The sequence below is a fragment of the Ylistrum balloti genome, unplaced genomic scaffold (genome assembly GCF_031769215.1).
Source record: "Ylistrum balloti isolate Yb309-2 unplaced genomic scaffold, AGI_CSIRO_Ybal_v1 Utg370360, whole genome shotgun sequence".
Taxonomy (NCBI): Eukaryota; Metazoa; Mollusca; class Bivalvia; order Pectinida; family Pectinidae; genus Ylistrum; species Ylistrum balloti.
Window position 1 is genome coordinate 2206 of NW_026782255.1, and position 16054 is coordinate 18259.

The following is a 16054-nucleotide window of genomic DNA, read 5'->3' on the forward strand; positions in this document are numbered from 1 at the left end:
TAATCCGAGTGATCCCTGTTCGCGGCGAAGTGATATCACGGTAAAAAAACACTGTTTTGCAAATTTATATTTTTTACAGTGTGATCCCTATACTTTTTCAAAAGAGATCACTCAGTTTCAAAAACTAGACTATATTTCCTAAATTTTAAGCCATTAATGGTAAAAATTGGTCCAGTAATAGCCAGCGGATTTAATTCTGAACTTGGCACACTTGTTGACACATAAATCAACATGGCGGCCGAATTTTTGGAAACGACTTCACTTCAAACTCCATGCAATGGTAGGAATTTATATCTTATTACAAAATAATTACCAAAATAAGAAAATAGAAGTCTTAAACTTTATTTTGATATATTTCTATCCCCCAACTACGCTTATTTGATATTTTAATTTTAGTGTGAAAAACCCGAAAAAATGGGGTTTTTTGCTCCAACAGAACGTAATAAGCCTGTAAATGACCGTCGCCGACCTCCCTACTCTTAACCTCTACAAATAAATGTTTTTCTACCGTGTATATTAGAAACCGCTAATCTTACATGCAGTAATAAAAAACAATGTAGTGAACACAAAATGTCATTATTGATGATTCTTACTCTTAAGTTGGTCATTAAACATAGAGTCCGGATACAGCAATACGCTTAATAGCTCCACGCTAGGAGGAAGCAGTATTGTCGAGTAAAATGCCAGACTATGTGAAATAAATTAGACACAAGAGGTAAATCAAAGACACAGAGCAAATTATTCCTGTAATGAGAAACAGGAACATATCTGACAAAGATATACTATTCACAGAAAAACAATGCAATTTCTGATTTCACAAAAATTCAACATGGCCGCACCTGTGGAAGTTTCAACAGGATACCAGCCGTTTGTATCAACTCGCAACCAAGAATTCGTAAATCTGTTTCAGTATCATTATCAAGTCCGTCTTGCATTGAGGGTGTCGGCGATCGTTTATCGTCTGGTAGCAACACATTTTCAAGTGTTAAAACGACTCTACTGAAGTCTCTGGTGTTCAGCATATTCTTCTCGCTCTTTGTCGCCGTCATCTTGGATCGTCAACTCGATGTGCTTTTTCCTGTATCTATGCGCGAGGTCAACGGTTCTTTTTATATAATAAAATAAAGGATATCTAGTTTTGATATGAAAAAAGAATTATGATCAAGTTTGATATCTACATATCTTCACATGAAATACATATCATTGTTGAAAAAGAAAAGAAATACGCAATATGAGGGGTACTATTTTTTGTTGCGGATGGATTTTGTGAATCGGTGGAAATTACGTCAATTGGGAAAAAATGTAATCTTGGTCAACAAGACCTATTTTCAAACAACGATATTTAAGCGTCTTGTTGATTAAGACCGGAAGCGGAATTTTTTTCTGGTAGCAATCCTCGTTCCCTGACCCACCGTAGGGAACGAGGGAACGAAGGGAACGAGGATATCTTTAGACACATCAACGTTTATGACTGCAAAAGAATGATGCGACTTTTCAGAGTTGTGTTGCATGTTGCTTTCCTAGTTATTGTAAGTAGTAGACCACCTAAAGATATTGTGGCAAGAGATGTGGTCCTCATGGATATGGATGCAGAACAGGGAGAAAAACCACGTCTTTCAGTTGACAAGCTTGTCCCACCTGATCATCTCGATGCTGTACGCTTAGAACAGGACGGACATATCAACAAGGACTTCCACAAAGAAGCGTTTCTCGGTAATCACGAGGAGATTGATGACGATCCTGCACCTGTTGCTGAATCAAAACTACGTGATATCTTCAAAAAGTATGGGTTATTTATGGTTTGTTGAATTAAAGTTCCCCCAGTCTCCCCCAACCAAACTTGCACATACTGTTACACAAAATATGGAAGCCTGCTGTTGGTGCTAGTGAAAATGTTTTCCTAATGGCACTATTTTTGCATAAGTTCCGTATGTACATAAGTACATCGATTAACATCCATAGAAATAGTCACTTTCATAAAAGATTACAAAAAATAAACTTATGTAAAAGACAAGGGTAAAGTGCCATTGATCAATTCAGATCCGGAAATTTTTCAACATGATGTCACATGTATGAATATTTTGAAACACTTGTTATCATACTCCAGTTTTTACAGCCATCCGTGGTAACAATAACAAGTGAGGCAATCTGTACCAGTTTGTTTAAATATATGTGATCAGTTGATAAAAATTAGAAATTTTGCTTCTTATTAATAAATGTGTGATCCTTCTGCTGCATTTTCACTTAAACTTTGCTTAATATTATAATACTATGAGATTGATTTGATAAACTTTTCATTGAAACAGTATTTTGGTTAAAAAAGGTACTCTCAGAAACGATAGGTATACATTTTGGAAATGTGATAAAATGTCTTCTTTCTGGTGATATCCCTAAACCACACACACACCGCGTAAGCCAACAGTAAGACAGAACCATTCAGATAGTCTGTTAACTCCGTCTGGAGACTCTGAATATCAGATCTCATGTCGTCTTAAAAAAGTGATGGAAATCAGCAACCCATTTCAGGGTTGGCGTCTAAGCAATAATTGTGACAAAAAAATCCTCAATTGATGTCACTGTCATCTGTTTGAATGCCAATTAATGACTAGATGACTTCTTGACAGGATGGATTTATTTCCAAGATTTTTCAAAAACAATAGCAGATATTGTAACAGTTAGGTTGGCATTATAACCATCATCATCGTCATCATCATCATCATCCACCCATTATGGTTTACTTTGATGTTACAGATTGGCATTTTGAATCCACATATTTTTGAAGTCTATTGCAAAATCTCTTTGAAAATTGGTAGAATTTATCGTCATTTATATGTAGATTGTTTATGTGTAGATTGTTTTCTTGAGTGGCCTTTTGATTCAAACATTTTTATTCAATAATATAAAAAAATTCTTTTCGTTTTCACACCTTTAATTTTACTTTGTAGAGTTGACACCAATGGAGATGGCCATATGGATGTGGATGAGATGCAAAAGTGGATATTGATTAAGATCAATGAACATTTTAAGGAATCAGTGGAAGAGAATGCCCACATATTCAGACACATGGATCCTGAAAAGAAAGGTATAGTTTTACAAATGAGACTTAATGACTTTGGAAAAAATGACCATTGATTATTAATGCAAATTTAGCTTGCCTTTATCACACATTGGTGTACATATATATAACACTATGTAGTTTTCTGACGGATTTATTGGGTTAGGTTTGCATATTCGTAATAATTACTCCCTAATAGCAAAACCTACAGATTACTGCTACAATGTGTACATTTACTGAAAATGTTGGCCCTGATCAAATACTGTTATATTTAAAACCAAAATCAAATGATATTTACAATAGTACATCTGTATGTTCAAACTGATTGGCTCAAACATTCACAACTAATTGACTAGTTTTACCAGATTTTACCAGAATGTCATTTCCAGACCAAATGTTGTGATCTGAATTTTAAATGTGAATAAATATCAAAATAAATTCAGGATTAATACAAGGAATTCAGACTTCTTTTTATGAAATTATTATGCAGTTTTAAACATCTGTGTAAGTGCTTTGCAGGTTACATTGAATGGAAGGAATACTACAGACATTTCCTGTTGGCCAAAGGTTACGAAGATTCTAAAGCTTCTAAACATATAGAAGACTATGACACCATTGATATGAAGGATGATGGTATGTTGAAAAAGTTCACTACACATAGTTTTGATAACATTTTAAATAACCAACTATTTTTTTCTCCTCTCTCCAAAAGAATGAAAACAGGACAAAATATTTTTTGATGTGTTTTATGAAGGAACAAAAGCAAGACACAAAATGATATGTCTCCTGTCCTTGAGGAATGAAAGTTGGACAAAAGATATTTTTGTCTCCTTGCCCCAAAGGAGTGAAAGCGGGACTTGTTTCAATGAAGGAATGAAATGAGGAGAAGAAGTGTTACTTTTTTTGGATATCAACTTCAGGTGTATCTGTAAACTAGCTCATTGTCTCAGGAAGTGTAGTTACCATAGCAACCAATCTTGATATATATCTGAAGCATGAGGTGGACAGCTCAATTCATACTGAACGCAGATTTGAAATACATAATGCTATAGGCTTTCTGGTGTATTCAATGAACTTAAACATTTTGTTTTCTCAAAGATAATTGACTCAAACAACCATGCTCAAAAAAGGTCGGTTTCATGTTGTATTGAGTTATCATTTCGCAGTTTCGAATTAATGCAAATTGCAGTTAACTGCCCTGAGTGAGCTGGTTCCGAGTAACTCTGATGAGGAAAAATGACTTGTCTGATTAAACTATCTATACTCAGTGCCAGTGTTCAATATTTCAATATTCAAATTAACATGTTATGTATTGTACTTGTTTCGGGGGTTTGATATTTATCTTTTCCAAGTAAGACATCAGGTTTCACTTGGTTCGATTTTGGGGAAACCATAAAATTGTTAGGGGAGATAATCCAACAACTTTCTGGATTACAGTATATTGATGTATCTATGTACAAAGCTCTGCTGTTGATTTCACTCTTCTCTTTGAATATAACATGAAAAATATGATTGAAATGTTTTGTGGACCAATAGAACAATAAATATCAAGCACAAACATTCAGCACTGAAGGAAACCAGGTTGTGACTGTTGAAAGACTGGTAAAAAATTACCATTGGTTAGTGAACATTTTCAAATATGAATCAAACAATTATGAAATATTCTTTACCATGTCATAGGTGTAGATTTATCAAACCACAGGTCGACTCAAAATTGCCTGTGGGCAACTGGGGCCTGGCTGTTATGCAGTGCCATCAGGCCCTAGGTCCACTGTCAGAACCTATATTCACTTAATCATTGTCAGATATTGTATGGTGTTTGTTACAGAAAGGGAATCACTGGTGAGGTACAAGTTCAGATGGACAGATGCTGACCAAGACAGTAACAACAAATTAACAGAGGAAGAGTTCCTGGCATTCCGTCACCCCGAACAGAGCAAGATCACAATGAATAACATGTTAGAGACCATCCTCAATGGACTGGGTATGATACGATAAATTAGAGACTCCATAATTAGCAATCATTTTACAAATGAGGCGGTAATTATAAAAAAAACCTACTGCACATGGAAAATGATTTATTCTTGCAATAAATATAAGGTTCAAATTTTGTGTTTTTCTTAAAATATACATTTTGTTGGCAGTTGGTTCTTTGGATAAATCTTAATCAAAATTAATCATTGGTTATAATCATAATTAATTATATTCAATGTGTACTATTAGCTCTTCATGGGCATATATATTCATGAATTCAGAAAAAAAATTAAAATTTAATCACATGACAAGACATTAACATGATAATACAACACAGGTAACAAACACTTAGACATACACGAACAAACGTAGACTAACCGGTAGGACAAGTACATATAAAAAAGGTGACATATTACGTTGACATACGTGAACATAGTACTGCCACTCCGGTTGTACTATGAAAGTTTAATAACTTTAACAAATTTTATTAATACAAACTAACAAAACCACATAAAACTGGACACTGCAACATTACCACAAATTCAACTTAAATAAATCTCCCACAAAAATTAATTATTTCACAGTAAACAAAGTTTATTTATGTGAGTCTCAAAAATTTTACAATTTTCATGTGTCTCATCTATCTAGGTTTTGACAGTGTCATAAATATATGTACAACATAACTGGTGTGATTGATCAAGTTTGCAAAAACTGAGGGAAATGGAACATATTAATCAGGATCAAAATATAAAATATGAAAAAAATATGAATGAAAAATTGTTATTTTGTTACAGATGTTGATAAAGATGATATGCTGACAGAGGAGGAATTCTGTGCCCTTCCTCCTGGGGAAGTGGTAGGGGAAGAACAGAAGGAGATGGACAGAAAGTGGCAGGAAGAGAGGCGTGATGAGTTTAGGAATTCTATTGACAAAAACGGAGACAAAAAGGCAGATAAAGAAGAACTTTTAGTATGTATATTAAAGCAGTTGTTATATTTATGTTAATTTAAACATGTTTTCTCAGTCGAGTAAGGGTCTGTGGTACCTGAATTTGGTTGATAGAGCATGAGATTTTGAACCTCCAGAGTTTTTTCGAGGTTAATAATGGGCACTGTTCCCAATTCAAATTAGTTTATATTTAAGCCAAATTCCCCATATTTGAAATTTACTGCCTCCCAATTTTCTTCATAAAACTAGGCTAAATGCCCCATATCCAAAACCTTTCCAGAGCAAGTTGTGTGTGTAAGGAGACTTAGACCACAGATTATCCTGGTTATTTCCTGTACACCATGCTTCACCCAAATTGCTTAGATAGCATGTGATGGGTCCATCTTTGCACATTGTCTAGTGAAGTAGCCAACAGTTGCTACAAAGAGATCTTGCTCCATTTCAAAATGAACTTGTCCAACTTTACATGTTTTCAAGTGAGGAATCCACCAGTTGCTACAAAGAGATCTCACCCCACTTCTGAATAAACTTGCCCATCTGTGCACATTGTCTAGTGAGGTAGCCAACAGTTGCTACAAAGAGATCTTGCTCCATTTCAAAATGAACTTGTCCAACTTTACATGTTTTCAAGTGAGGAATCCACCAGTTGCTACAAAGAGATCTCACCCCACTTCTGAATAAACTTGCCCATCTGTGCACATTGTCTAGTGAGGTAGCCAACAGTTGCTACAAAGAGATCTCTCCCCACTTCTGAATAAACTTGCTCATCTTTGCACATTGTCTAGTGAGGTAGCCAACAGTTGCTACAAAGTGATCTTGCCCCATTTCAAAATGAACTTGTCCAACTTAACATGTTTCCAAGTGAGGAATCCACCAGTTGCTACAAAGAGATCTCGCCCCACTTCAGAATAACCTTATCCCTCTTTGCACATTGTCTAGTGAAGTAGCCAACAGTTGCTACAAAGAGATCTTGCTCCATTTCAAAATAAACTTGTCCAACTTTACATGTTGTCAAGTGAGGAATCCACCAGTTGCTACAAAGAGAGCTTGCCCCACTTTAAAATGAACTTGTCCAACTTTACATGTTGTCAAGTGAGGAATCCACCAGTTGCTACAAAGAGATCTCGCCCCACTTCAAAATAAACACCTCCAACTTTACATGTTGTCAAGTGAGGAATCCACCAGTTGCTACAAAGAGATCTCGCCCCGCTTCAGAATGACCTCAGGGTTTTCATAGGGTAATAAACCCACCAAACAAACCTCAGTCCACAGAGAATAAGCTGTTTTGTATCACCTGTTTTATTTCTCAGAAATAAATAAAGGAATGTTTCTCAGAAAATTGCCAGTAGGCCTCCATAGATTTTAGTATAGATGAATATGTTGTATTTACCTGCTGTAAAATTATGAATATTTCTTAATTAACAGGTGTATGTCGACCCCAGAAATCCAGATCAAGCCAGGTCTGAAACTCAAAACCTTATCAGCATGCTTGACGAGAACAAGGATGGACTCATCTCTGTGGAGGAAATGATGTCCAACAGGGACATCTTTGTCAGTAGTAAATGTGTTGATGTGAAACGGGTCCTTCATGATGAATTCTAAATTTGGATATTTGTTACAGTTTTGAATCAGGCACTCAAAAAAGAGGATCCATCTTTGACAGATTTAAAGGATTGATAAAAATAATACTTTAGGGACTTAGCTAATGTTGATATTTGAATTTGAATTTTTCAAGCTGAAAACACTCAAATTAGACTAAGTTGAGGGATTTGAACCCTAAAATTTGATAAAAATAATTCCCTAGAGATTTAGAATCTGAATCTAATTCCATCATATCCAGTATAGCGGGGCAAATTATTTCACACTTTACCTTGTACGAAAATATTGGCTTTGTAGATAATGTATGTTACCAGTATGGATCTCTTCCTTAAATGGTTTTCAAAATGTAATGACATTAGGTAATGTTTCATATCAATATTAGATTGACCTGTGAGGCAGGTGTTTATGTGTGAAGTTTTTAAGCATTTAAAATGGTATTTCAGTTATTGCTGTAGAAATCTAAATTAATTTCAAAATGACAAGACCTCAAGATAAAACATAAACATAAAAAAGTGATTTTATTTTCCTGAATATTTTGACATTTAAGCACTGAAATATAACACCATTGTATATCATTTTTTGTAGTGGGTGTTTTTGTTTATTATGACAATTTTATGTAATCAATTGTATATAGTACAGCAGGTGCTATGTAGAGGGAATTTTTTTTTCCTTGAATAAAAAATATAAGAGTTGTAATAGTTTTCTCAGTTAACTTACATGTTTGTTATCGATGAAGATTTTTTATTATCAGTATTTAGTCTTTATATAGATCGCTGAATTTATTCCCATAAAGAATTATCTCCCCTTAGTTAACTGATGTTATACTTACCTAACGAGACTTGGGTTGCTTTTGCGTAAGAAGTTGAAACAGTTTGACTGGTTAAACCTGCAAAAAAATGCCAGGTACAGATCAGGATCGAGGCTGGACAGCAGAATAATTGGCAGATTGAAGGGTCCAGCCATACCTGTCTGAAACTAAATCGTTGAATATCTATAGTTCAGATTTTCAGCATAATGTAGGGTCAATGCTCTCACATACTTCCAGAAGCATGTTGCTATTAAGTATAAGTGAAATAGATGGTACCTTAATTTTAGTTAACTGATTAGGAAATTACAAAACTTTACGTAAAGCAGGACCAACATCCAGGACATGTGAGAATATTTCTAGACCCCTTCAACTGGGTTACCCTAAAGCGGCCTGAGGAATGTGTTGTTGGTTTTTTTAAATTAATATGCTTTATAACACTTTATCACAGCCAATGCTTTGAAGTTTTAACTGCATGTGAATTAGCTGTTTTAGTTGTCATACAAGGGTTATTCTGGTATGTTTACATTTAAAACGATCTTACAGCTGTCAGATTATTTCCCCAGGTGGTGTACCAAATCTTAGGTCATTTTGAAATATCGATGTGAACTTGTGAATCATTGTATATAGCTCTGGAAATCAAATCATATTATCAAACATTCCAAATATTGTTTGCCACTGTGTGCAATTCATGATATACTTGTAGATGTCATTAGTCATTATTTCTTCATGGTAGAAATAGCTGGAGCTGTAAATTCATTTATCATATTTCTTTCATAAGAAATTTTTTATTTTCCATCTCTCAGTTTAAGTGAATTTTGATCTCGAAAATTTCTGTATTTACAATATCTAGGTTGTTAAGAATTTTGTTCTAACATATATGAATTTATAATTTCAAACAAGGCAATTCATTAAATAGTCACTGTACCACATTATTTCCTATTAGATAAGATGATATTTTAAAACATCACAAATAGACTGTTATTCATCAACAAAATAAATCAGGCAAATTTTAGTCTCATCAAAACTCCAAATTTGCAAACTGGAGAATTTAGAAAAGGCATCTTATTATGTTAGCAAAATGTACACACTCCAGTTATGGGATAGTTGAAACACAGTAACATTTGTTATAGACTGAACACCAAGGGTATGTAATGATACTCTTCACCAGAAATCATCCAAAATAATTTTTTAATAGAGCTGGTCGTATTTTGCTGCAATGGTGATCAATGGTGATAAAGTGTCATTATACAATGTGTAGTTAAAATGATTGGAACCATCTTAAAATGTTTTAAGCTGTTACAGACAGAGGGTATTTATATATATATTATTACTAAAGCAGGTTTGACAAAGCACTTACCATATTTGTAAAGGCAATAAGATGAAGGGAAAATTATTTCAAACTCGGATTAGGAAACTGGGCTTATTACAGGAGGTTTATCAACGTTTGTTGGCATTTCTGCTGAGACTGTGATAGATGTGGACAGGCTTATTAACAGACGTGGGCTTATTGTGCTGATAAACATACAGTATTGTAGGAGACATGTTATTAATACTATTGGAGCCTGAAAAACAGATATGTCGATTATGGCAATCCTAACTGGTGGAGTTTGATTTTGCATTTGATTTTCGAAAGCTTTTCTTTATTCGTTTTTTAAACTTTTATTTTCTGTGTGGATGAAATTTGATTTAACATTTACTGTTACCCAACTTTGTGACTGTATCGATTTGAATTGTACTCCAGCTGATCTGAAAAAGATTTTCAAATTTACTTGTAACCCTATTTTGTACTTACTAGAGGTGGCCCTGATTTTAGTGATAGCAAATGTAGTTCATCATAAAGATTATTCATTATTAATATATGTATTAAAAGTGAGATTGTTCTTTCTGAAAGATTTTGTTGAGTTAAGAAAAGAAATACTCAGAACCGAAATGGTATATGTTATACATTGTATTGAGCAATAGTATGACAGTCAGGATGTTAATCACTCGCTACAGACATTCCCACAACACCTACCGTTTCAGGGATTTGAATGATAGAAATAGTCCGTGAAAATCATTAAGTCAAATTATTCTATTGTCAGATATAACTGGATTGATAATTTTGTCTTTTAGTAATGCTGAGTTATCTGCCCTTGTGAGCAGGTTTTCATTGTTGCATTATTTGTTTGTAAGAGTAACATCGTGAGATAATGACGTAATTTTCTTGATAAACTATTGACACAATAGTCGGTACCTGGTTACAAGAGCAGATAACTCTGCATTATGAAAAGATGGAATAGGGTTGTTGCAGTTCAAAATTTGACCATTGGAATCAGATTTAGAATTAACAAATCTGCAAGGGTCGTGTAAATACATGATTTGCATGACCTCTATGAGTACCAAAAACAACAACAAAAACAATAAATAAACAAAAAAAACAAAACTGATTTTATTTGACTTTTAAGAGCTGTAATGATAATTATGACAAAACATATATTAAGTTTCTGCACTGATAAGTACAGTGTCAAAATTTAATATTAAAATTTCAGATTTAAAGGCAGTGTTGATGAGATTGTTGAGTTTTACTTAATATCAGTTTAATCATTGTTGTGTAATGTTTACTTAGAGTTGGTTAGCTCACACTCTCTATATCTGTATCACCTATTTTATTTCCCAGAAATGGCCAGCAACTCCCTCTACAGACACTGAAGTAAAAGTAATATCTATTTATTGCAATGCCAATAGTTGGATTTGTATCTGGACCTCTGGCTTACAAAGCTTATATTGATAACACTAAACCAGTTGAGCGAAAGGGAAGTTCTCTCTAGCTGTTGTTAGTAAAACTGCTGTAAATACTTGCAAAAAATGTGTTTTTTTTCTCAAGTGAATCGAAGTCAGAAATTTGCTTGAGGTTTTTAGATAACTTCTGCTATATTTTCCAAATTTTTGCCAGCAAACTTCTGTATAATTCAAATTTTTAAAAAAAAAGGCTCATGTTTTTTAGGGGTTTTAAGGACAAATACTTCAAATATAGTTTTATATATCATGTCTTTTTGTGATGTTCATCATCGGTAGATTTTATGTTTTATGTAAGTTTTTAATGATCAAAATGTTGATTTGTTGTACATATATATGAACTGTTATTTATTGCTCTGGTGAAATATTTTGTGATAATGATGTAAACAAAACTATGTGTTGATTCATTCTATTAGTGTAAAGGATTTTTCATATATCTCTGCACTTATGCTTTATTGTATATTTTCTCAGTGTGAAATACATATTTCATCAGAATTGTAAGGTTTACTCAATAACTAAGTGTTCAGTTCAGCACTTTTCTTGGTTTGGCTTATCAATGAAATAATATCTTCTCCAGTATATTGGGTCGTTGGGAAGATTGTCCAGGATGATTTATGTTGAAAATTAGAAGGATGTACCCAAGTCTTGTATGTGATACTAGAAAAAAAATACTAGAGCAATGAAAAATGAAGAGCTAAAAATCTTTTCTTGAATGTAAGATGAAAGAGAAGGCTGCACCAAAGAGAAGAATTTGACAAAAAGTCTTTTTATAGAATACTCTTGTTTGGGATATTAGATATTAAATAGAAGACTTATTCCAAATCTTTTCTAAGATGCTAGAAAAAAGAATATTAGACATAGAATATGGGATATGAGACATTAAATAGAGAACTTATTCCAAATATTTTCTAGGATGCCAGAAAAAAGAATATTAGACATAGAATATGGGATATGAGACATTAAATAGAAGACTTATTCCAAATCTTTTCTAGGATGCTAGAAAAAAAAAGAATATTAGACAAAGAATATTCTTCACTGGGATATGAGACATTAAATAGAAGACTTATTCCAAATCTTTTCTAGGATGCTAGAAAAAAAAGAATATTAGACAAAGAGCACTCAAACTCTTTTAATTAATTCAGACAAAAGTGAATTGTGTACTCAAAATTTTGTCTTTGATAGTAGAAAAATCAGATACTAGACAAAAGGAAGGGATATACCATAAATGTTTCCTTGGATACGAGAAAAAATAGGATATAAGACAATAGAGAGGAGTGTTCCTAAAATCAATTTTAGAAAGCCAGACTGAAGTTCAGAGAAGGGTGTATCCAAGAAAATAAAATAAATAGCATTAGATCACGATAAATGAAAGAGGACACCAATCCTATTTATTTTGGAACATGAATAAAGGATAAATTTACGGAAGATTTAGTAGCAAATAAACGTATCATCAGCAAAATAATGGTGAATGTGATGAAAAATGAAGTAAATAAAGTAAGTATTTGAGTAGGTAAAGAAAAAATAGAGTTTGAATGCATTTCTAAATAAATTAATTACGTATACAAATATGTTGATAATCAGGAGGGAATTTCAAATAGGTTTTCTTTTTATGATATGTTTGTCTGAAATGTGTCTCATTTTAAGATTGTTTTTATGTTACAACATGCTCCTTTTATAATTTCACATTGCTATGGTGGAAGGTGGAATAGAGCACCATAAATAATGTTATATTGTATTAAGGTTTTTAATGTGTCTTTAGTATACGTTAGTGCACATGTCTTACACGGATCTAAATGTTTAAAATACTAAGTTGTTTGATCAAATAAAAATGTTTGTCTTGTTTTTCATTTTCTGTTCTTTTATTTCTTTCATTATGTGGATAAAGAAAACCATTACAGATTTTCAGATTATGTGATGGCACTCATGGTGATATAAATGCAACATATTTTGGATTGTGAGTTACTTAAAGGCGTTAGTACTGCTCCCGATGTACACATGTAGTATGTAGATGACTGTAACCTTGGGATATCTAATTAAATCATAGGCTTTTGATTGGTTCCAGGCAAAAAAGCTTGATGAATCACAAGGCTGATTTCTGTCTCTTGAAGATAACATTGATTACAGTACCAATATATTAACATCTATGCTACATTTCCTTTTAGAAGTCCCTGCCAGTAAAACCTGGGGGAGGGGTGCTATAGTTTATCTGGGCCCCATCTGTCCCTGCATCTGTGAAGGTTTGTCAGTGCTCAAGCAGCTTGATTCACACAAATTGAGCATCAAAATATTTTGAACATGTTCGAGTTTAAGGGTTTTTAAGGTCAAGGTAAAGGTCACATTCTAATTTTAGAAAGTCATTGTCGGTACTCTTGTGACTTCATTCCTTACAGGATTCTCATCAAACGTCATACACTTCTATTATATAAAGCATCAAAATACTTTGTTAAGTTTTAATTTCAGGGTCAAGATCAAGTTTGCTTTAACTGTTTTCAAATCAATACAGTGTAAAAGCTTGTGGGGGCTGGTAGTGGACATACATTGCTTAAGAAATACGCTAGATTTAACCGAGGAGATGGATGATAAATATGCTGCTTTGATAAATTTTCAGTTATTCAATCTGGGTCATACCTTAAATTGAGATCTTTTTATTGTAGTTTGTCAACAGTTTTGATGTGCAAAAATTAAACAAACAAAAATTAATAAATGACAAATAAAAGACCCCAAAAATTTCACAACTTCTAAATATGGAAATCTGTATGGCCTGTAATAATAGAATATGTTTATGATTGTCTTCACTATGAGCTGTAGTTAATGTTTATTATGTAAATAAACAGTTTACACCCCGTCTGGAAAACCTCGCCATATAGGAATAATCTTTACAGGTAACACACCTTTCGGACTCGTCCAGGAAAAAAGCTATCAGTCTCCAGCAAACCCCAGATCAACGTACAACTGAGGCTGATTAAGGTCAGCATTTTTTTCCCCAATAATCCTCAGGGTATTTTTTTTCACATTTAATTAGATATGTTTTCACCTGATAGCAATTCCTGAAAACAATAATGAAGTATTTGGCAATGATTGAAAGATATATAATCTACAAAACTTTCATGACATGAAACCAATGAAAATATAACTTTATGTTTCATTTCTTTGATTTACAATGAATGTTTTGTTGTTCAACTTTTTGTAAAAGTCATGCTCATTTTAAGGGAAAAGTTATCAAAGGACAGGTTATGAGAGTTGTGCCATGGTATGAGCACTTTTAAATGACACCCTACTTTTTAACAAATCATATTTCAAACTTATTTAGAACTTTTATTATAAGATTACAGTTCAATATTATGCACATAATGACACTGACTGACCCCCCAAGACTGATGGGCGGGGCCAAAAAGGGTCAAAATGACTGAAAAATGATAATTTTAACAAATGAAAAATTTGCAATCTGGATGTAAAAGAACATCCAATACACATGTCTCATTGATTCACAGATTCAAATGTTTGCAGTCATGTTAAGTACTATGAAACAGAGAAACAGAAAATACAGTCCCAACAAAAATACCTAGCTATATGATATCTGGTATCAAATTTAAGCATAAGAAATCTTAAATCAGAACTAAAGCAAACACAGATGTGTAGAAATTTTATTATAAAAGCATATTCTCACAGGAATTTTACACGTACATAATAAAAATAATTTTAAATACCAAGCAATAATATACATCAATAACAGAAACAAAGCCAATACTTTTACCATACATTTTACCTTATCTCCGTTTGGAGGACTGAATGTGTAAGATTTAGAAAACAAAAGAAAATTCTATAAGATTTCAAAAGGAACCAGTAAGAACATTTTACTAGTAAATTTGTCTAATAAAACATGATTTAAGTCTCTTCAAACTTTAGACAAATTATAATTTTCATGGAATGTTCTCCTGTACTTGGAGGTCACCTTTTGGGCTGAGCATCCTTAAATACTCTTCCATCTCGTAATGATATTAGGTACGTACTGATTTGATGAGCTCCCAGGTTCATTCTTGTATTTCATTCATGCACGTAGGAGTTTAGAATGTGTACAATCTCCCAGTTAAAATAAAAGTGTAGATAAACAGGGAGAGAAAGAACATTTCAGACTGATAAATAACGAAAAAAAATACAACAAAAATGTATTAATGAAAATGTTCTCAGCCCAAGTATTTTACACATCAATTTGAATTTCTCCATTCCTGATCTCCTGGGTAAACAAGCGAGAAATAAGTAAGTACAAGTCTATGTTTTCCATGAGGGCAACGACTCAAATCAACAATCAACCAGTTACAATTAAAACACCTGTCATAGGTCTAAACATATTGTGATCTTGCATGGAAACAGGCAGAATTTGTACACACAAGGTAAGTATAACTGTGTACCACCCCATCTGGTGCCTCACAGGTGAAGATTACAATCCAGTACCCCATGCTGCAACTTTTGACCAACCAGAAGTGTGGATCATTGTCATATAAGGAAAAAATTATTGACCTGTTTTCAGGTAAATACGAGAATTAATTAACCTTCAAAGGTGATATTTCACAAGGCTGTTTATCCTTGAAGGTGATGTTTCCCGAGGAAGCTGACCCTCGAAAGAGATGTTTCCTCGAGGCCGAATATCACTTCTCAGGTTAATAAATCCTTGTATTCACATGAAAAAGGTCACCAGTAACAGTAATTGTTACATTCTAAAATCCTTTTTTCTAAATTGGAAATAAATACATTTTATTCTTGAACTCAAAACTAAAATATAAAAAAAATCTATCTCATTTATTTTAAAGTTAATTGTAAAAAAGCACAATAACTTAATATTCTTTTTTTTTTTTTTTTTTAAACAATTTCAAAATCAAGGATGTAATACATCTTG

General features: G+C 33.1%; 1 protein-coding gene across 1 annotated transcript; it reads left to right on the forward strand.

Annotated features, from left to right (window-relative positions):
* Positions 1–1423: 1423 nt before the first annotated feature.
* On the forward strand, positions 1424–13007 carry LOC132553850 (45 kDa calcium-binding protein-like). The gene is made up of 6 exons (XM_060218132.1): positions 1424–1783; positions 2946–3082; positions 3575–3688; positions 4884–5039; positions 5824–5999; positions 7404–13007. The coding sequence occupies exons 1-6, from the start codon at positions 1482–1484 to the stop codon at positions 7578–7580; spliced, it is 1062 nt and encodes a 353-aa protein (XP_060074115.1). The 5' UTR covers positions 1424–1481; the 3' UTR covers positions 7581–13007.
* The last annotated feature ends 3047 nt before the right edge of the window (positions 13008–16054 follow it).

Excerpts from the sequence above, each read along its gene's own strand:
- LOC132553850 (XM_060218132.1), top strand. The coding sequence starts at position 1,482 with ATGATGCGACTTTTCAGAGTTGTGTTGCATGTTGCTTTCCTAGTTATT. Across the intron at positions 1,784-2,945 it reads CTACGTGATATCTTCAAAAA|AGTTGACACCAATGGAGATG; the intron begins GTATGGGTTATT and ends TTTACTTTGTAG. Across the intron at positions 3,689-4,883 it reads CATTGATATGAAGGATGATG|AAAGGGAATCACTGGTGAGG; the intron begins GTATGTTGAAAA and ends TGTTTGTTACAG.